This window comes from Nicotiana attenuata, chromosome 12 (genome assembly GCF_001879085.1).
Source record: "Nicotiana attenuata strain UT chromosome 12, NIATTr2, whole genome shotgun sequence".
NCBI lineage: Eukaryota > Viridiplantae > Streptophyta > Magnoliopsida > Solanales > Solanaceae > Nicotiana > Nicotiana attenuata.
In genome coordinates, this window is record NC_032000.1 from 23,844,700 (window position 1) to 23,867,018 (window position 22,319).

At 34.0% G+C, this 22,319-nt stretch overlaps 2 protein-coding genes across 3 annotated transcripts; one reads left to right on the top strand and one right to left on the bottom strand.

Annotated features, from left to right (window-relative positions):
• Window positions 3,908–11,080, top strand: LOC109235444 (vacuolar-sorting receptor 1-like). 2 transcript variants are annotated; one of them, XM_019401559.1, is made up of 12 exons: window positions 3,908–4,638; window positions 5,501–6,193; window positions 7,206–7,294; window positions 7,413–7,482; window positions 7,566–7,649; window positions 8,031–8,107; window positions 8,219–8,300; window positions 8,405–8,487; window positions 8,816–8,882; window positions 9,549–9,677; window positions 9,876–9,982; window positions 10,527–11,080. In XM_019401559.1, exons 1-12 carry the CDS (start codon window positions 4,344–4,346, stop codon window positions 10,623–10,625), a joined length of 1,875 nt encoding a protein of 624 aa, XP_019257104.1. In that variant the 5' UTR covers window positions 3,908–4,343; the 3' UTR covers window positions 10,626–11,080. The 2 variants fall into 2 exon arrangements, with proteins under 2 accessions (XP_019257104.1, XP_019257103.1); XM_019401558.1 differs by having other exon boundaries at window positions 3,920–4,638; window positions 9,870–9,982.
• LOC109235445 (putative pre-16S rRNA nuclease) lies at window positions 13,361–17,818 on the bottom strand. Its single transcript, XM_019401560.1, has 7 exons — window positions 17,664–17,818; window positions 15,953–16,101; window positions 15,791–15,848; window positions 15,067–15,135; window positions 14,889–14,984; window positions 14,478–14,567; window positions 13,361–13,734 (listed from the first exon to the last, which is right to left on the bottom strand). Exons 2-7 carry the CDS (start codon window positions 16,099–16,101, stop codon window positions 13,663–13,665), a joined length of 534 nt encoding a protein of 177 aa, XP_019257105.1. The 5' UTR covers window positions 17,664–17,818; the 3' UTR covers window positions 13,361–13,662.

Here is a 22,319-nt window from a genome sequence, read left to right on the forward strand (position 1 = left end):
ACCCGCCTTATTCTTCGATTTGTACTACATCATGTATCACGGTAAACCAGAAGTTTACTAATACAAAAGTAGCCACAGTAAATCAGAAGTTTACTAATGCAAATGTTTATGTCATAGTAAACCAGAAGTTTACTAAGAGATAGCACATGCCGTGATAAACTTGAAATTTTCATTTGCCATTTTTAAATGAGCTATTTGAGAACTCAGATAAGCATATACTGAAGAACTAGAAGATTCTTCAAGAATTCTCCTGTGTTGCTTGTTCTCATAATAAATTGATTATACCAGCTAAATTTGGGACTAAGACCCCTGATTCTGAAATATATAAAAGGTGAATATGGCCCATTCACCTATCATGTGAACCACTTATAGATGCATATATAAGATTGTTACATGTATGTTTATTGTCAACCTGCAGTTTGGCATTTGAAATTGCTTTTCTCACGTAAGAGCATAATTTTCAGATTATGAAATCAAGACAGTTCATCTTGATAATGCTGGTTTATATACAAGCTAGTTTAGCAGTGAATACCTCCTATTAATGGCTAAACTATTGTTTATGAGAACAAAGCTTAATGTGTTGGTCTAAGATTTTCTAAATTGCATATAGCAACACTTGTATGCATCAGACCAACAATATATGATAAGTCCTCCCCTCACAATTGGTTTAAGATCAGAAACCAAATATTTTACTATCTTTTGATGTGTGGTATATGATTAATTTCTCTACCACAATGCACAAAGATATGTTTCCCAAAGAAGTTTGGGGATATATGTTAGTTTTTCTAACATTTGGGGGGATGGAATAAACAACTGAAAAATATGCTATATGAATCGAATTATTATTAATATGATCCTCACTTAGAAGATAATTCAAGTCAAATGCCAGAAGCATTTTGCTGATCCAAAATCAAATATCATATTTCAGCTGCAAATGCTCCTATTAAAATTTAAAGTCCCTGAAGGATAGAGTTTACTGTACGCATGAAGCGTGGTAGACCAATCGGTTCCAAAGGTAACAATCCTTGAAAAATGATAAGGAGCTAATGATCAAAATGATCATAATGAGGAGGAAATGAGCTCTAGAAGAGCCCACGACATAACATTTCATAAAACTCCAGAAGAAGTTGAGGTACCTGAAAATAAAGAAAGTGATGAGATCTTAACAAGTTATGTCGCCTAGGAACCGATACAAAATGATCGTCGACGATATATTTGATACAATATAGTGCACAATACTGTGAAATATTATGAGGATCGGACCAGTAGTCCAGACACCTGAAGATGTCATGCCATTTAAATGCGAGTCATAACCTATATGACTCATTTGATTAAATCTCTATAAAGATCCCTGAAGGATTTAAAATGCCTAAAGCATGTAGTTCAAAGTCTCGAGAAATGTACTCGATCAGATTATAAAGATCTTTGTACGGTTTAAATCAATCTGGGCGCATGTGATATAATTGCCTCAGTGAATAATTGCTGAAAGAAAGTTACATAAATGATGTTATTTGTCCATGTATTTTTATAAAGAAAATGTCATCATAATTTGTTACACTTGCTGTTTACGTTGATGACATAAATCTTGTTGGAACTCCATAAGAGCTCCAAAGGCAATTGAATATCTTAAGAAAGAATTTGAGATGAAAGATCTTGGAAAAAATAAAAATTTATCTTGGTCTGCAAATTAAATATTTAGCAGACGAGATCTTTATCCATCAATTTGCCTATACAGAAAGGGCCTTTAAACGCTTTTACATGGACAAAGCGCACCCATTAAGTACTTCAATGGGTGTTCGATTACTTGAAGTGAATAAAGATCCGTTTCGACCTCCAGAAGAGGATGAGGAACTCCTTGGTCCTGAAATACTCTATCTCAGTGCAATTGCTATGCACTTATGTATCTTGCTAATGCTAACAAAGGTGGTGCATATCGTATTGGTTATGCAGATACAAGATTAGAATGCAGAGACTCAAATATTTGAAACAAGGTTTTCATCAGGGGGAGTAAAATACGCGATGCACTCTTTTTTCCTTACTAAGGTTTTTTCCCACACGGTTTTCCTTATAAGGTTTTAATGAGGCACACTATCTTTTAATGAACATCCAAGGGGGAGTGTTATAAATATATTATATTATGAATGTTCATACTCCGTTGTAAATAAGCTTCCTGAAGAAGTTTATCCATATGGGGCTCCGCCATAAATATGTTTATCTATTTACTACTCTATTGGAAATAAGCCTCCTGAAGAAGCTTATCACTTCGGTACCCGGTTATGAATAAATATTACCCCCGGTAGAAGATTATCTATATCGGGTATAATAAGTTTATCCTTTCGATACCCGGTTGTGGATAAACATTACCCCCGGTAGAAGATTATCCATATCTGGTATAATGAGCTTATCCTTTCAATACACGGTTATGGATAAACATTAGTTTCAGTATAAGATTATCCATATCTGGTACAGTAGCAGCTTACACAGCAGCTTGCAGCAGCAGCTTACACAGCAGCTTGCAGCAGCAGCTTACACAGCAGCTTGCAGCAGCAGCTTACACAGCAGCTTACACAGCAGCTTACATAGCAGCTTCCTTTCTTCTATAAATAAAAGAGATATCAGTTCATTATTTACATCAATTTGAATTCGAATAATATATCAGTTTCTCTCTATACTTGTCTTTACTTTACAGTCTTTATTTTATAACAAGTATCTAATTCTTGTTGTAAAGTTGAATGTCTACAACTTTTTTAAAATACTTGAGAGAAAAATAATATAATTAGAAAGTAGAAGTATTACTAATTACATATTTTGAATAATTAAATATTATTAGACTTTTAAAATATATAATACAATATTCCATCAAATGCAATTTATGTGACAATATCTTCTTTAGTCCGTTAAAAAAAATAATGATAACTTTCTAAATTTTGAAATAATATAATTTAAACTTTCATCTTACCATTAATACAAAAAATTATACATAATAATAGATCCAACCTAAATAACCGCACACCTAATCTTTTGAACACAAAATAGTCAGCGAATATATATAGCTCATATATAATATATGTATAATTGTGTATAATCAATGTAATCTATACATACCGGCTAGAAAAAATAAAAGGTGAATCTGGTCGTGTATAGGTCTAAATTTGGCGACTCGGCAGTAACGGATAAGCTAGACAAATGACGGGGTCGACCATGGTATAACAACTGAAGGTTGCTCTCAAGACGGTTGATGTCAAAGACGGGCAGCTGAGATGAGAAAATAATGGTAGTATAGGTTCAGATATGGACACAAGGAATATTCCTTTGGATATTCCTTGCTTTGTACTTTTTAGTTGTAAAAGGTTGACTTGAAAAAATATACTAAAGTTGTATCATTCATTGATTACATTACTCGAGCATACATTTTTGGTTCCATATTCACGAGATCCAAAGATTCCTCAACCTCATCTTATTTTCCTTCTTTCCACGCTCTTGTAAGGGCAAGGAGCTTTCCGAATCTTACAATAATTGGGTAGTAACTTTCTTTTGTTATGCTAGTCACATTTATTCATATTGATTGTACATTTATGTTGTTGCATTTATGAGCATTTAATCAGCTCAAACATATTAGCTAACGTCGTTCATCTTGTCTACTTCATCTAACATTTGATCTAAATTTTATTATTCTTAACTAAAATTCACCCCTCTTTTCATCATTAATTGAAATTTGGTCAAACAGATCGGCTATCTGTATAACAATTCCTTATGACTACATTTATTTCTTTCCTAAATTTCATACCTTAAAATAACTTAACCACATAACTGGAAATAAAGAGATAAGACGCGATAGGTAAAGTACATATATTTGCAATAATCATGAAAAAGGTGAGAAGAAAAAGTCCAAATCCTTGATTAGGACATTAATAAAGTAGCTATTTAGATCTACTACCACTACTAATAGAATCAGTCTGTCCTTTCATCTACAAACCTAAAGACTTTCTGGATATTGACGAAAAAAAGAAAGAGAATAAAAATTCCAGAACTCAGTGAAGAGAATATGAAGATATCAACCTCATAATTCGTGTCGGGACTCAAATAAACATTTCCTTACTTCAGCACAGTTTACACGTTTCATTCTCAACTTTTCCACTCTTTTTTGTTTTTTTTCTTTTCCATTTTCTCCACTCTATCAATAAATTCTCTACCTAGGTCAATAAAGGTGATTCTTTTTTTTCCTTAGATCACCAAATACATGATTTAGGTATAATCAATTTGCTGTAAAGATCTAATTTTGACAGCTTCTAGGTGTTAATTTTGACTTCTCTTGATCTGGGTCATTGTTATTTTCGTCCAAGATGAAGAAAAAGCTAGGGTTTTTAGTGTGTGTTTGGTTTCTTGTAATTGGGTGTAGTTATGGTAGATTTGTGGTGGAAAAGAATAGCTTGAGAGTAACATCACCAGAATCAATCAAAGATGTGTATGAGTGTGCAATTGGGAATTTTGGGGTCCCGCAATATGGAGGAACACTGGTTGGTAATGTTGTGTACCCTAAAGCTAATCAAAAGTCTTGTAAGAGCTTTGAAAGTGCTGATATTTCATTTAAATCTAAAGCTGGTAGCATGCCTGTCTTTGTTCTTGTTGATCGTGGAGGTAAAGTTTCCGACTACTTTTATTTATAATTTTTTTTTGTACTGATTGATTTTAATGATGATTGTTAGAAGCAGTTTATCTATTTAGGTGCTTAGGATTATATAGATTATCCTGATTTTTTTTTTCTTGATAACTTATGTAATCTGGTTCAGGTTTGTTTATGTCAATTAACTTTGCCTCGGTGGGCATCATTTGTATCCATTTTACTACTCTAGGGATCTTTACACAAATAGCGGGCCGGATTCATTATTTACTTGTATACATGTATTATATATCCGCCAGCTATTTTTAGTTTAAACGGTTGGGTGGACGGCTATTTAAGTTAATTCTTCAGGCCTGTGTCGTTTCCATGCTGAACTGTCGTTTGAGGCAATTAGGGATTCTCTAGTTTAGATTTCCTTAATATTGGATTTTCTAGCCTGTTAATATACCTCAATAAGTTTTTGCTCTCTGTTATCAATCTTCAAATATTTCAAGAAATGCAGTAACGGCATTCTTATAAAGCCAACCGAACAAAGAGAAGTAGAAAAGAAAAAGAAGCCTTTTTTCTACATCGGTGATACCTTTTGAAGTTGGGCGCTGTTTTGTAGTCTTTCTAATAAGTATGCACTTGTATTTGGCTCTTGCGGTGAACATGAGGAAATTTTTCTATGTTTGTGTTTTGTATTTGGCTGGATTTTCTTATTAATCTATGTTGTATATGTTCAACGTTCCAACCTGAATGAATTCTCCACCTACATTATCAAGCATTTTGGATTGGATAATTAGTGGTGGATGACCAACGTAGAGCTTGTTAAACTATGTACGCATCTAACATGTGTCTCCTTTTCCTTTTTGGTCTGTGTATACTGCTGCTCGGCAGACTGCTATTTCACACTAAAGGCTTGGAATGCTCAAAAGGCTGGAGCTGCTGCTATTCTTGTTGCCGATGATCGCAGTGAACCTTTGATTACCATGGACACTCCCGAGGAAGAGGACGCGCAGGCGGATTATTTGCAAAATATAACTATTCCTTCAGCTCTAATTAGTCAATCTCTTGGGGATAGCATTAAGAAGCAACTGTCTAAAGGGGAGATGGTTAACATAAACCTTGATTGGAGAGAGGCGCTTCCACATCCCGATGAAAGAGTTGAGTACGAGTTTTGGACAAACAGTAATGATGAGTGTGGCCCTAAGTGTGAGAGCCAGAGAGAGTTTGTCAAAAACTTCAAAGGCGCCGCCCAGATACTCGAGCAGAAGGGATATACGCAGTTCACTCCCCATTACATAACGTGGTATTGTCCCGAGGCATTTATTTTGAGCAAGCAATGCAAGTCTCAGTGCATCAACCATGGAAGATACTGTGCTCCGGATCCTGAGCAAGACTTCAGCAAAGGTTATGATGGGAAGGATGTTGTTTTGCAAAATTTGCGCCAAGCTTGCTTTTACAAGGTTGCGAATGAAAGTGGCAAGCCCTGGTTGTGGTGGGACTATGTTACTGACTTTGCAATCCGGTGTCCAATGAAAGAGAAGAAGTACACGAAAGAGTGTGCAGATCAAGTAGTCAAATCACTTGGTAAGTTAGAGTTCCTTCTCTTTAGTGTTTCTGCTGTTGAATTTTCAGCTCATACACATTATTGCCAGTATAGATGTACATTTAACGTTAATAGTTCAATTTACCAACTGCAATTTGTGTTGCTCTTTCTTTTGTAATATAATGGTGATGGTTAGTTACTGCTGTTACTATTTTTTGGTAGTATTTCTATCTTCATATCCTTTTCCATGAGCAGTGAGAATTTTGTCTTAGGCATAACTTTCTGATGCTAATTTTGTTGCACTAATTAGCCGCAGAGAAAAAACTGAATACTAGGCTCGCCTGCTCGGTTATCATCTTGTTTGGGCTGAAATCAACATACACCTAGTTGAAACTATCTCTCCCTTTGGTTGAAGATGCAAAATTAAGCTTAACACCGATCGATGCTTTAAGAGAAAATCAATTTTTGCTAAATATATATTTGCAACTTGATTAATATTGCTCTCACTGGCTCCGAGTTACAGAGTTTTGTTGGTATGACTTCAAAATGTATATGATATACATACAATATATGATTTCCTCAGTTTTCTACAGGATTAAGAGGAAATTTTCTGTGCTTATCAAAAGAGGACATTTTTGTAACTGAACATATTCTGTCCTCTGTGATGCTATGATGTTGATGAATAATATTCTTGCTTGCTGATAAAAAAAACTTCGTCTAAGCCTCAATCACTTAGTTACTATTAGTATTCTATTACGCAAAAGTCCTCTTCAGAATCCCCAATTTAGTCTTGGTTTTGATGGTACACTTAATATTCTGAAGATAACGATAGCCTCAGTATTAGATCAAGAATATTCTGACTTCCTGATAGCACAGGATTATTTGTCAGAAATGTCAGTCCACCCTTTTTTTTTAAAAGCTGAAAGGATTATGCCTTGTATTGTTTTATAATTTGTGTTTTCAGTTAATATGGTTCTACGCTAATTAATTTCCTTCTTCTTTGTAAACTTGAGATTTTGTCTAACTGTTAACCTTTTTTCCTCCCTGCAATAGGCTTTGATGTAAAACAGATAGATAAATGTGTTGGAGATCCTGAAGCAGATGTTGACAACCCTGTTCTAAAGGCTGAACAAGAAGCGCAGGTATGTGTCGGGGAAAAAAAACAAATGATAGGAAAGCTCTATTTTTAACCTCCTCGACCGTATTGTTTCTGATGGTTTTTTTTGAATTGAATTTTTACTTTGGCGTTACTACGTTCAGATTGGCAAGGACTCCCGTGGAGATGTGACTATCTTGCCAACTCTTGTGATTAACAACAGACAGTACAGAGGTATGACTCATAGATATAAGTGAGAAGGTGTATCTTGTCTAAATAAAAGAGATTTTCATTTTTTAGTGTTATCTTCTTTATAGGCAAGCTGGACAAGGGAGCAGTTCTCAAGGCTATTTGTTCCGGTTTTGAGGAGACAACAGAGCCTGCAATTTGTTTAACCGATGGTCATTTCCTTTTAATCCTCTCTTTCTGCTTTGAAGACATTATAATTGCACCAATACTTGTGTTTGCATACTTTTTTATGCATTTCATCATTTTTATAAATTGTGGAATCATACTTGTTCTTTTTTTTTTTTTTTTTTTAAATTTCAAAAGTCGAGTCATTTTTCTGTATTTCCACCTCCAAAGGCACACGACTGATTCTTGCAGATCTTGCTCTAGCTTATCCGACATATTCCAACTAATAATTTTGCTGAAACACAAAACTTAGCTATTATTGCTTGGTAAACAATTACTTTGGTCAATATAGCCTTCACGACGAGCTGGTACATAATCTCTATGATCTCCAGTAAGGTGGTATTCACAAGTTGTTTTACACTTCTCAGACATACAAACAAATGAGTGCTTAGAGTCAAATGGTGGGTGCTGGCAGGACAAGGCTGCTAACATTACTGCATGCCGGGTATTCGGTCACTTTTCAGTTGACTGCTGATATGATAGAATAATTTTGCATCTTTCCATCTAATTTAGTGCTAGCTAATTTCCTATGCCATGAATTTCACTTATGCTGCAGGATACATTCCGTGGGAAAGTATGTGAATGCCCAATGGTTCAGGGAGTAAAATTTGTTGGTGATGGTTATACTCACTGTGAAGGTATATAAGAATCTATGTTCAAAATCTTGGTCATATAAAGACACTGTTCGGACGCATGAGCATTGTCCTCAGAGGCTTAATCTTTTGCGCTTTTGGTTTGACAGCATCTGGAGCATTACGCTGTGGAATAAATAATGGAGGTTGTTGGAAAGGAACCAAGGACGGCAGGACATTTTCTGCTTGCATAGTAAGAGGATGCATTCAAGCATAATTACCTACCTCTTGAACTTTACTCTTGGGCATTCCCCTTCTTTTATGAGGGGTGCTTACCCCCTTCCTATCTTCTGGTTTTACTGAAGCAGCGGATTGGAATATGAAATGTTCTTGTATCTTAATTTATTAGAGAATTGATGCTAGAAAAATAAGTTTTCCTCTTTGAATTGCCCCCTTCTTTTTTGGCTCTTACAGGTTCTAACTTTACTGGTTTTACATGAGTTATTCTTTAGACGAGTTTCCTTGTGTCTCAATTTCATTCTGTGAACGGGGAAACTAAACGTTTTTTCTTATCTTGTTAGGATGACCACACAAAGGGTTGTAAATGTCCACCAGGATTCAAAGGAGATGGAGTGAATAGTTGTGAAGGTACAGAGAATCTATTATTCATTATATCTCTTTTTTCTGAAATTTGCTGCTGTTAGCATTTGTGGAATAACTCGGGGCTGTCAGCTGTTAATATCTTCTTAACTCTCATCTACTTGAGGATTTAGATCTTCGTTCTCTTTGATTGCAACAAAAAGTTTTCCACTTTCTTTTTCTCTGTAGAACCGTCATCTTATTTTCCATCCTAGAAAAACATTATCCTGTATATGCCCATAGAGATGTAGAGGTAGGAATAGTCTTGCTCTTTATTTAGTACTCCTCTGTAGCATCTTATGTGACACGCTTTCCTTTTTCGTCTGTTCCGAAAAAAATGACACCCTTCTCTTTTTTGAAATTGTTAGAAGTTTAGTATTCTCATTTTACCCTTAAGGACATGACTTGTTGGGACCACGTGATATAAACATTCATTCTTTATTGGGATAGAGAAAATGAAAAGAAATGTGGAACTCTCACCACCACTCAATTAAAAGGATAATTTGATAATTTGCATATATTTGGTTTACATGTTAAAAGCCTTCTTTAATTTTTTAAGCTCTATGCCCAGTCAAACATTTTACGTAAAATGGGACAGAGGGAGTACCAATAAGACTTATATTTTGATGAGATCCGAAGTTTTTTTTTATTTTTTATCTTTTTGCTCTTTTGCAGATATTGATGAATGCAAAGAAAGGCTAGCATGTCAGTGCCCTGAGTGCAAATGCAAGAACACATGGGGTGGTTATGACTGCAGTTGCAAAGGCAATTTGTTGTACATGCACGAACATGACACGTGTATAAGTGAGTTTGAAGTTCTCATATTGATGGAAATATGTTTTTAACGACGGATGAAGCTAGTTAAATGTTTTATAATATGATGGGTGTGATGCTCAGTTAGCTTCTTTATCTATAACAGAATTTCACGACAGCTTTGAGCTTCTGTGATTTCAAAATCCGACCGTAGTTTGATCTCTTAACTTTTTGTAAAAAAAGATGCAGGCAAGGATGGTAAAACAGAATTTAGCTGGGGCTTTGTTTGGGTTATCATCTTGGGTTTGGCAGCTGCAGGAGTTGGAGCATATGCTGTGTACAAGTATAGGATCCGGGTATGTCATGTTAATTTGTTCTTGATTCATCATTTTTGGTCAACTATGACCTTTGGGTTTGGGATACACAACAGTGTCGAAAGTTGGAAATCTAGTGCTAATCCGAGTCAGTTTACTGGAGTGTACAAGTATATACCTATAATGCTCTCTTTGAGTAAGTGTCAACCTTGAGAGTTTCTGAGAAGAAATCTAAGGAACAAGATTCCACCAGTATAAAACCAAGATTAACTTTTTTTGGAGCCCAACACAGGAAACAACTTAGAAATGTTGTGACATATTTATTTCACACTGGAAAAGTCATTGCAAGTTCATTCAGGTCTTACTCTGTGCGCTGCAACAACCATATCCATGGCATGTTCATCAGTTGTTGATCAAGTGTCCTTTTTCCTTTTTTTTGCCTCCCCTGGAATTTTAATCATCAAATAAGTATATGCAGAAATACGTGGACATTGCCTTAAGTGCAGTTTTATCTGTGTTCTAGACTTCTAGTTCATGTTATGTTCTTCTTTCCTAGTATGTAACCCGTAAACCTATTTATATGCAGAGATACATGGATTCAGAGATCCGCGCCATCATGGCACAGTATATGCCTTTGGATAATCAAGGAGAGGTGCCTAATCACGTCTCCCACGGAAATGTCTGATAATAGTCCGTCGCTGAAGGATGATTGCGCTGGTACAGTGTAACATCAACTGATGTCGCGATCAACTCTTTTTTTCAGGTGGCATGAGGTTCTTAGTGCTTGTGTCATTCTACTGCAACTCACTGTTCAGTGAGGTCCTATTTATGTATATTCATCCTAACATTACACATAAACTCCCAATTATGATAGGGGAAATTTTCTGTAGTGGGGTATGCACAATGGTCTTTCACTTTGGACATAAGCTTAATGAAGGGTGAAATTTTTTAGGAACAAAATTTATGCCACTATAGAGGGAAAATGACTTCTTTGCCCTGATAATTTGCCGCTTTAACGGGGGATTAGGTTTACATGTTATGCGGTGAATAATAATGAAGGGGTTATTGTTTGGTGAGTAATAATGCAGCAATTATGTGATGGTTAATAATGAAATGATATGCAGGTATTATTCACTTTAAGGCCATTCTTGTTTTTAAATAGTAGTTCTCATATTTCTGATATATGTATTCTTGATTTATATTCTATCTCGCATAAAATAAGACATCAATTTTCACATAACTTAATGGGGATATCATTTGATACCGTATTGAAACGTTGCAATAGTTAATGGAGATCATTTTTTTTCCTATGTGCTACAACAACGGTGAAATTTCACAAGTGGGATTTGGGGAGAGATTGTGTATGCTAGGGGTGTCAATGGATATTTAAAAACTAACTAAACCGATCGAATCGTACTGTACCGAGTCAATTTTTAGATTTCTTTAAATGAAACTGTAGGTTTTTATATAAATCTATAATCGTACCGATAAGTAGGGTAGGTTTTTAATTTTATGAAGATAAACCGAAAATTACCGAACCGTACAGATTAAATGTACATATGAAAAATATATTTATATATTAAGTTTAAAAACAATAAAGTGTTAAATTTTTCCTTGGGCCTTGGAATCATGAAAACAGTTATAAGCCGACAAGTAATTAAAAATCAAAATCCTAATTCCAAATTGAAACTAAATTATTTTCAGTATATTCACTAGCAAGACACAAGGTATTTTAGTGATTATGAGTAGCAAACTATAATATATTGAACATGTTTCCTTTAGTATGATTTAGCTTTTTTTTTTTTTTTTGAATATTTGATCTTCCAGTGAAACTACAATGTATACATGAATACATAAATTTTTAAACTGCAATGTATACATGATCTGTTTTTTGAATATTTAATCTTCCATAGACTTTATTCTTGAGTCTCAGCTTGGTTAATATCTTTTCACTCGTGTGATTATATTTTTTCTGTTTTTGCTTAGTTTCTTTTATGCTACTGTAGAATAGTTTGATAGATCTAACTCTAGCCATCTTTCACGTTTTCTTAATTCATTACCCTTTGAACAGTAAAAAAGTCTAGAGAATTTTATTAAGTCCTATAAAAGTACGTCTGTTATTACATTCTACTTCTACTAGTGAGTTTTACATAACTTTTAATAAAATACCAAAATTAACCGAACCGTACCTATATCGAAGAGAAACCGACATGATTGGGACGGTTTCGAAAAGTCTGATTTTGGTTATACATAATAGAATAACCTATAAATTGGTGTGGTACAAATTTTATAAAATAGCCGAGCAACCATTGACCCCCCTAGTGTACGCAGACATTACCCTTACCTTATGAAGGTAGAGACGCTGTTTCTGAAAGATCCTCGGCTCCTTATGTGGCGATTTTTATTTTTTATTTTTTATGTTTAACCAAAGGCTTGATGATTTATGCTGGAAGTAATTACACTAATACAATCAACTAAAAAATATTTAAAATTAAACATTCTGTCCGCAAGATAAACTATATTATAGAGCTCCACTTTAAGGTTATTTAGATCAAGCACCATGACTGCTTGTCTGCTTGGTAAACCATTAAGGCTGATGAAGGAGTAAAACAAATAAATGTGGCATTTCTAAATAGGAGTTTTAATTTTTTCTTTTTTTTCCAGTTACACTCAATTTTGATGAAGAGATTGCACAAAAGTTTATATTATGGTAGTCAATGGCTAGACAGGCTCTGGATGCATCAGGTAATACAAAACTTGCTTTTTTTTTTTTTCTCTTTTTTTGCCAGTGCTACAGCGGATTATCTTCGCGATGAAAAGTTGGGATTATCTTACTAACAATTTTGTATTGAGACTCCTATGCCACACCATTGATCAAGATTGAATTCCAAAAGATAATGTTTTTTTCGTTCAAAAAGCTTTATTGTACCGATTGATTGCTATTGTGCTGTATTAATACAAGCGATTGACAGCTCCAGCCTCCAGGCAATGAAATAATTTGTCATCTACCACTTTATATATTAGTGAAGACCATTTTAACAACTCCTTATCCTATGGTTCATCAATATTTCATGAGTACCATGTCAAACGTGTGATATTAGTAGTAAAAATGTATTGGGTATTTTATACGATTTTTTGTAATATACTAAAGAATTAGAAACATAACGTTTCTTCACGTCTATATACATGTTATCCACAGCACATCAGAGTTTTAAAGATGTGCTTTCTCTAGTCTAGAATACAAGGATGATTCAGTATTTCACTTCAATGAAAGTTTACTTATAACGAAGATAATTCAGAACTAACTCAGTTCCATTATAAACTACCAATAGATACTAGATAGCGTGTAGCAAATATTGTCAAAAATTTTCAATGTTGAAAAACATTTATAAGTTAATGCTAGTGAATTTGGTGCTCATCTGTACATCAACAAAAGTAATTTTCTAATCTAATTAAAGTTTTACATGAGTTATTACTTAATTACTAACAACCTTAAATGTGGTTAAGATGTCAAGAGATTCTCTCAACAAAGAACCACACGTTGTGGTCCATACAATTACAGTCTTGCTCTTGAATACAGTGTTACAACTTATACATAGGATAAATATTTAACAAAATACAATAACCTACAACCCCTACAACTCATTATTTCAATGTTAGTATAAGTACAATGTTACATATCCATCTTTTGAAGGAATTAATGTAATCAGATGTAGGTTGTATTAGGAACCATCCTCAGAAGAGTTTTTGTCGGGCGTCGAGGCATGTTTCCTGTTAACAAAGTCCAAGTACCCCTGCCACAAACCATCACAATTGTTGTATTACAACATGCAAAGTCTTCACTAACACCAAATTATGCTCTTTTTTTCCCAGAGAAGGGGCAAAGCTAATCCTGAAATGAATCTAACTGAAAAGGGACACTAAGACTTTATCGAATCGTGAAAAATATATTGCAACTCTAGTTTGAACCTATGTTGCGCAGACTCTCCAAGATGTTGCCGCACCCGTGTCGGATTCTCCAAAAATACACTACTTTTGGAGTATCCGACACGCACCCGGCGACATTTTCGGAGAGTCCGACCAACATAGGTTTGAACTAATGAACTCTTTATTAGATGTAAATGCTAGCGTAACAATTTGACGGCCCCAAAGAAAAAACACAAAAAACAAAAGGAGCTAAACAATTATGGACAAAGATCTGCCTCAATTACTCTAGTTACTTAAATAAATATGAAAAAAAAAAATCTAATCTTAGTTGAAAATAAGCGGAGACTATTACAGCTATGAATTACAAGATAAATTTATTTTTGTACAAACAATACTAATTTTTCTCTAATGAGGCAAAAAAAAATTCGACAATTTCAGCCAGAAGTTATCCGAGTAAGAAGGAACTTGTCTAAGTGTTGCAAAGGAAACATACTTCTTCAGTGAAGTAAACTATGAACTTGTCTAAGTGTTGAAACGGAAACATACTTCTTCAGTGAAGTAAACTATGATTCTAACTCAACAATACAGATGGGGTAAGATCTTTTATTACCTGAAGTATTCCGACTGCTGCAAATTTGTCTAACATTGTCTTCGTCTGTGCTGGGTGCAACTTTAAAGGTTGTAGTAACAGCTCAACATTCTGAAAGCAAAACAGTACAGATAATTGTTGGCCATTTCGCATTTGAGAGCAAAAGCTTGCTTATAGTTATTTAAAGAGTCATACTGTGGTAGGCCTAAATCCTTCTTTTACATGCAACTATAAGTTAACATTAAAATAACAAACGAAGATTTAAGTTCAGTTATCGTCCATAAGTCCATCAACTAACATTATTTTGGTGGAAGAGTTAAACGTAAACTAGTCGCAACCTTTCAAAAAGAAGACTTGTGCGATACTATCTTGATAATAAGACATGACTAATCCGCTCTGTTTTTACAAAGTTAAAAAGTTAAGATCATATACCTTAGATGTGAAACATTCATCCCAAAATGTGTACTTTACACCTCTAAGTTCCCCCGTCCGACAAAGGTCGTCAATGAGAAACTTAACTTGCACAGCCTGATAAAGAAAGAAAAAATGTTGATTTCAAACCGTGCTAATAGAGCAGACCAAATCATTATCAAAGTGAAAACAAACATACATCTCGACTCATTTTCTGTCTATCAAACGGATAGCCGAAAACAAAGGCCCCCAAGGAAAGTTCAGAAACCTGCAGACAAAAAGGGAAAAATAAGAGTTATTTGAAGGGAGAAGGGAGGATGAAATTTTGCATTTTGCAGTAGTACATTATTCGCTATTATTATTGAAAGCAAGTTTTATTGTCATCCAAACATGATGAATGTACAATGTACATCCAAGTAACTTAGAACTCACAGAGTTTAGATTTCTTTGTAGTACCGTGATGGTCAAAGGTTGAGAAAAGAGAGAAACTGAATGGAAGAGAGTTGGGTTCATAACATATGGACTTCTGCAAAACAATTATTAAGAAAATAAAATCTTTTATATGTAACTACGCGTGTTGATTGACTAATCGATTTGGGTCTTTGAATTAGGTTAAAAGTGGCAGAAGGCAAGCAACAAAACTCTTTAACCACTTAAAGAACCAAATTGCTACAAATCGTAAGTTAACTATATAATAATTTGATAAGTTTACAAAAGAATCTGAGGGACCTATTAAGTAACAATATAGTCACATCAGTCTACATGGCACAACGTGTATTATTCTTTATATTCGTATACAGCTGGGGATTTCGTTGCAAGTCTCTCATTATTATTAAGCCATCATTTAACAATCCATTTTTAGGCAAATCAAAAGCAAATTTAACTTATGACATGTAAAGTATAATCTTGATGGTTAACCTTACCAGACTCTGGAAATCTTTGGCCATCAAGTCGATATTTGTTTTCTTGCGAACGAGAACACTGCATGTACCCAACATTAATGTCATTTTTTTCTAACACAATGATGTCATAAAACTGAGCATGACACGACCAGAATTTTAGAAGTTTCAGAGAAGCTACATTACGCGAGAGGTGATGCAACTTTATTGGTTGAATCCGAAACAGCTAGACCAACGTACTTATCGCCCACATCCAACCCAAGAAAACGACTACTTGCAAGTGTATTTGACTTGAGCAATTCTTGAAATAAGTTGTATGGCTTCATGTACTTCATCTGCCATAGAACCAAGCAATCAGCTAAACTGAGAAATGCTTACTTCAGATTCAAAGAAAATGTGTTTCCTATTGGAGGCATGAAGCATCAAAGCCACAACCAGTTAGCATAGCAAGATCTTAACACCTTCACTTGAGGATTTTTTGTGAACTCTTGAAGGATAACCTTATCAACTTACCCATAAACAGATCAAAGGCACTCACAAAAAAGAGAGAATCCATGATATAAACTAGGAGCGGCAAATGGGCGGGTCGGATCGGATATGGTTCGGGTCGAAACGTGTGATGAAAAACGGATAAATTATCCGATCCATATTTAATACGGATAAAAAACGGGTTAACCGGTAACCATATTATCCATGACTTCTTGCATATAATCACTTTTGGGAGAATTCTTAGTCTCCATAACTTGAGGACCCCCAATTTAAGGATTTACAAATGTAAAAGTTAGACCCATTGGTTACCCATTGTTTATCCATTTTCTAAATGGATAATATGCTTCTTATTCATATTTGACCCCTTTTTAAAAATTTCATTATGCAACTCATTTTTTAGTGGATAATATGGGCGGTTAACTGTTTTCTTTTAACCATTTTGCCACCCCTAATATAAACACAGTGAGTTTGCAATTCTACTGAGATATTAACCAAAAGTGATCATGCCACGATAACAAGATCGAGCAAAAAGTACTCATTTTCAAAACATATCCACAAATTGATGAAAAATTATCAGAGCACATTGCAGAAATGTAAACACTGGCAGTATAATTATCCTTGACGAGCTTTTGGTTTTAAAATCTATAGGGAACAAACTGTTACAGGCCTAAACACAAAGAAGTTGTTGTCATCTTTGGTAAAATTCAATAGAACATCCATTCAGATGGTCTAAAGTATGTAAGTTGTCCTACTTTACCACATCCAAAAAATCAATACATATTCAGTACAAAGAAACTCACTTTCCACGGCCAACATCATGTTCTTAGTCGTTAAAGTATTTAGATCAGCTGAAAGAGGCTCTAATAGAACAACATGCAGCCAATAGCAATCTTTTTTAATTGTTTCCTTAAAGTACCGCCTTTGACCTTAAATTACATTGTATATACTTTATTGTGCAATGGATCAAAAGTTGTCCCAAAACTCTATTAAGCTTATCCACAAGGATCAAAAGCTGTCCTAAGACCTCAGTTTCAAATTTCACAGAAGTCCGGAAAAAATATCAGCAGAAAGGGGAAAAAAAGAAATATGGGAAACAAGGAATATAGATTGAATAAGTGTAGTAGCGGCCCAAAATAAGGTCTCAACCCACTTCTCATACTTACATTGATAAGCAAATGGACTACACTGATACACAACAGCTCATTTTAGTACAAAATCAAACGATCCTTAAACTCGACTGAAGGAAGGAAAGGGAATAAAGTGAGATACTTCATCAACCTTAAGTCAAAAAACAGAAAGGGGAGAAACTGAGATATCCTATTTTGATATTCGTGCCATGAAACCAGGAAGCTACGAAACTGAAATATTCTTAACAATTGCTAACTAAAAAAAAGAGTAAGAAGAAGACCTTTTCCGGCGACGGCGACGGAGACACGGAGAGAGCCGACGTGGAGGTGGAGATTGGTCAGTTGAAGTCGCGGTCTGCCGAAGAGCTTCGAGCAGTGGCAAACTGGTGATTTTGAAGAAGGGTTTTTCTTTTGTTTCTCTTTTTTTTTTTCCACTAGTACCAAGTACAAACTATCAAAGGAATTATATAAATTACTCGTTTTATTAACAGAGAACTTCTTGTTACTATATTAAAAGCACGAAGCCCCTATCGAAATGTTGTTCGCCTTTTTTACCTTTTGAAATTAGATTTTATATTGAATAAAATTATAATTTAATTATTGTCCTAATATTAAAGACTTTAAAATCAACTAAAACTTTGGTTATCAAATATTTCCTTATTTGAACTAAAGTCCTCATATTTAGGCTTTTAACGTTATTAAAATTTTACCTTATAAAAATTCTTTCCTTACGTAACTCCACCTTACGTAAAATATCTCTCAAATACATAACTCAACCTTACGTAAAAGCTTTCATAAGTATCTTTCGATACAATTTATAACATTTGATTAACTATTAATATATTTTACGCAAATTAGTACTCTAAAGTTTCCTAATGTATCTAAGTGCTACGTTTAGTTAGGAATAGTGTGTTTCGTGTTGTATTTCTAATACACTTTTTACATTTTATTATACTTTTAGAACTTTCAAGTCAGGTAAGACATGTATTTTCTCATTGAGTGTGGAATTGAAATCTGAAGTAAACGGAAATTCATTTATTTCTCCAGTTCAATAGGTTTTTCTTCACCAAATAGAAAATTAGAAAGAGGAAAAACAAAACAAAAATAAAATGCAAAGACACAAAAAAAAAAAAAGGTGGATTAAAAAGGGGATATTTCATAACTAAACAAGCGTAAAGAAGACATTGCAAATTCGCATTAGGTAAGTTCAAATTAATTCTTTGCAAATTAATATTAGGAAAGTTTCAAATACTTTGTACTCTTTTTAAGTTTAGAAGTATTTTTTAGTTAATAAAATGTGAAAATTCGAACACGTTTTTTCTTCCATAAAATGAGTAAAATATGAGTAAAAAATTTTTAATTTTTGGTAAACCATATTTTGTAAATTTTGTAATAATGAAAATTTTGTAGTCAGACCCAATTTTTTTTATAACGAAACAAACTGAAGGAAGAACCATTGTGGTGAATCAAATCTCTAAATATGAGTAACACAATTATTATTTTAATTATTTATTTATTCTCAACGTACAATTATCATTTGAAACTTGTAATTTTTTCTTATTTATAATGTATGTAAACACATCTTTTAATTATATTTATGTTTTTTCAAAAAGTTTGTTCTCATTAATACGAGTGACACGCGCAACACGCTTATCCTAAGACTAGTTCACTAAAAATGATAAAGAGACTTGTTTCTTCTTCTCTTTTTATTACGGTTAATCAGGCACCATAAGTGCTTAGTAAAAAATTAAAGAGACTTATTTAATTAAGTGTAAAATTATGCAAGGTGATTTAATATTGGTGTTAGTGCATTTTAATATTAAAATTAGAATATTAAAGTGCATTATTTCTGATGAGATAGTGGTTATAAATTGGCAATAAAGTGGTCATTATTTTGGTGTAACTCTTGAAACCACTAATGCCGTGATCTACCACTTATTACCCACTAAAACTTATATTTTGTAACCACCAACCAATGTTCTACAATTTATTATCCCACTACTTTGATATTTATTCCATAGAAGAAATTCTACACCTATAAATAGTAGTGTTTCTTCCTTATGTTGTAGATGGAAAAATATGGTAGTGTATATGAAAAAAGTGAACTTGGTGTAGTGAAAAAGAAAGTTAAGAGAAGGAGATAATCTACGTCTCCAACTTATTCTCTACAAAAGAGAATATTATTTTTGTTGAAGAAAGATGTTCATTTTGGTGGAGCTTTGGACTCAACAATTTGTCCAGAGTTTGTTCGAGTTATACGACGTTGTCGGGTTGTTGTATCATGGAGGGGACAAGTCAAGAGTATTACTGCTGGACCAGTGAAGATGCTACCGCAGTGGGCTTGAATCTCCTTAAAGAGAGCAAGATATCCGCGCCTCAGCCTGAAGAATATTTATTTATTTTTCTTTATTTTATTTTGCAGTAATTACTTGTAATTTCACCAACAATTTTAAGGAGAATTCAAATTTTTTTTATGCAGTTGAAAAAATAGCGGATATCAAGATAAAAGATCACTCTCTTTATGAGATTGAAAGGTAAAAAAAAAAAATTATATGGTTAATTCAAACGGAGCAAAGATAAAAAAAATTTACCTTATATTTTTATGAGTATGTGATTATATTATTTATAATTTTAAATTTTCATAATTCTAGAAATAGTGGGGTAGATAATAATAAAAAATTCTTGCATGAAAAATTTGAACATTCATGCATGAGTGAAAGTTGATTAAATCAAAGAGTGTGATATGCATCTATCATAAGTCTTGGAATAATTCACATGTAATGTTTGCCTCTATGTTGATGATTTGCTAATATTTGGCTCACATGAATGCGATTGGAGAAACTAAAAGCATGCTTAGTAGCCATTTTGACATGAAAGATTTGGATGAGTCAAATTTCGTTCTTGCTAGAACATGTGATGGAATTTTCCTTGACCAGTCATATTATGTTGAGAAAATTTTGGAAAAATATAATTTTATTAATTGCAAGCATGTTGTAACCCCTTTTGATTCAAGTATTCACTTATTTCCTGTACAAAGTGACAATGATGTGATAAATCAAAAGGAATATGCTAGCTTAATTGGAAGCTTGAGAATATGTGACTGATTACACTTGATTTGAGATTGCATACGCATTATAAGTACTTAGCAGGTTTACAAGCAAGTCAGATAATAAACACTGGCATGCCATAACGAGAGTTATGAGGTATTTACTTGGTGCAAAAACCTATGGCTTATTTTATAAAAAATATCTTGCTGCACTCGAAGGTTTTTCTAGTGCAGATTGGAACACTTTATCTGGTGATTCCTGTTCTACTACAGGTTATATTTTTACTTTGGGAGGTGGTGCTATTTGTTGGAAATCAAAAAAGCGAACAATAATTACTAACTCTACCATGGAGGCTGAGCTAATTGCTTTAGCTTCAGCTAGTGAGGAAGTGAATTGGTTGAGAAATTTATTATTTCAAATTCCTTATTTTGAAAAACCAATTCTTCCTATTTTAATTCATTGTGATAGCACCGCTGCTATTGGTAGAGTACAAAACCGTTATTACGATGGTAAATTCAGACCTATAAGGAGAAAATATAGTACTATGAGATTATATTTGACAAGTGGTACCATTAATGTTGATTATGTTAAATCTTGTGATAATCTTGCAGATCCACTGACTAAGGCCTTTGGCAAGAGAAATGGCCAGGAGTACATCGAGGGGGATGAGATTGAAGCCCATAAACTCATAAGTCATATATGAGGAAACCCAACCTGGGGACTAGAGATCATATAACCAGGTTCAATGGGAAGAACGAATTATATGATGACTTGGTTTGAAATGCACTATTTTTTTTATTGTTTAATCCCTATGGTGTGAGTGCATTTATCCTATAATGATTTGTGAGGTTGAGTTTTATTAACTCTTAATGAAAATCTGTAGCTCGTATGGGTGGGGTGTTAGATTTACATGAGCACCCTTGACAGATTTCAGCTATGTGAGTGCGGAAGTAGGCCGCTTCCTATGAGAATTGGGCTTATTCTCAAAAACACTCATGAAAATCGGGATAGCACAAGGCCGTAATGTGCGGCTAATAAAGCTCATGTCAACACCTTGATTATTTTGTGTAAGCAGTGATACTTTATTTTCTTAAAGCAGTCATAGTTTAAGTCTGAGACCACTATTGACTCTGGAGTAGAGATCGTTGTTTTACTAAGTGGAGGTTCAATGCAGAGCACTTCATTATGCATAATAGTCTCCCTTCAACTGGTAAACTCTCTTATTTTAATATTAAAATGAGTGGGGGAATGTTGGTGTTAGTGCATTTTAATATTAAAATTAGAATATTAAAGTGTATTATTTTGGTGTAACTTTTGAAACCACTAATGCCATGATCTACCACTTATTACCCACTAAAACTTATATTTTGTAACCACCAACCCATGTTCTAAAATTTTATTATCCCACTACTTTGATATTTATTCCATAGAAGAAATTCTACACCTATAAATAGTAGTGTTTCTTCCTTGTGTTGTAGATGGAAAAATATGGTAGTGTATATGGAAAAAGTGAACTTGGTGTAGTGAAAAAGAGAGATAAGAGAAGGAGAAAATTCAAGTCTCCAACTTATTCTCTACAAAAGAGAATATTATTTTTGTTGAAGGAAGGTGTTCATTTTGGTGGAGCTTTGGACTCAACAACTTGTCCAGAGTTTGTTCGAGTCATACGACGTTGTCGGGCTGTTGTATCCTGGAGGGGACAAGTCGGGGGGAAGTGCACGGTTAGCCACTAATAACACATGTATTTACTTTTAAGCCATTGTTTAAAATGTCTTTACTCTTTAGCCACTGCTTTAATAAACTTTAACTGCCCTGACGAAAATATTCTTCTGCTCATGTCCTTAACTTTTGTACTTAACTTCAGGACTTCAGGACTACATGTCCTTAACT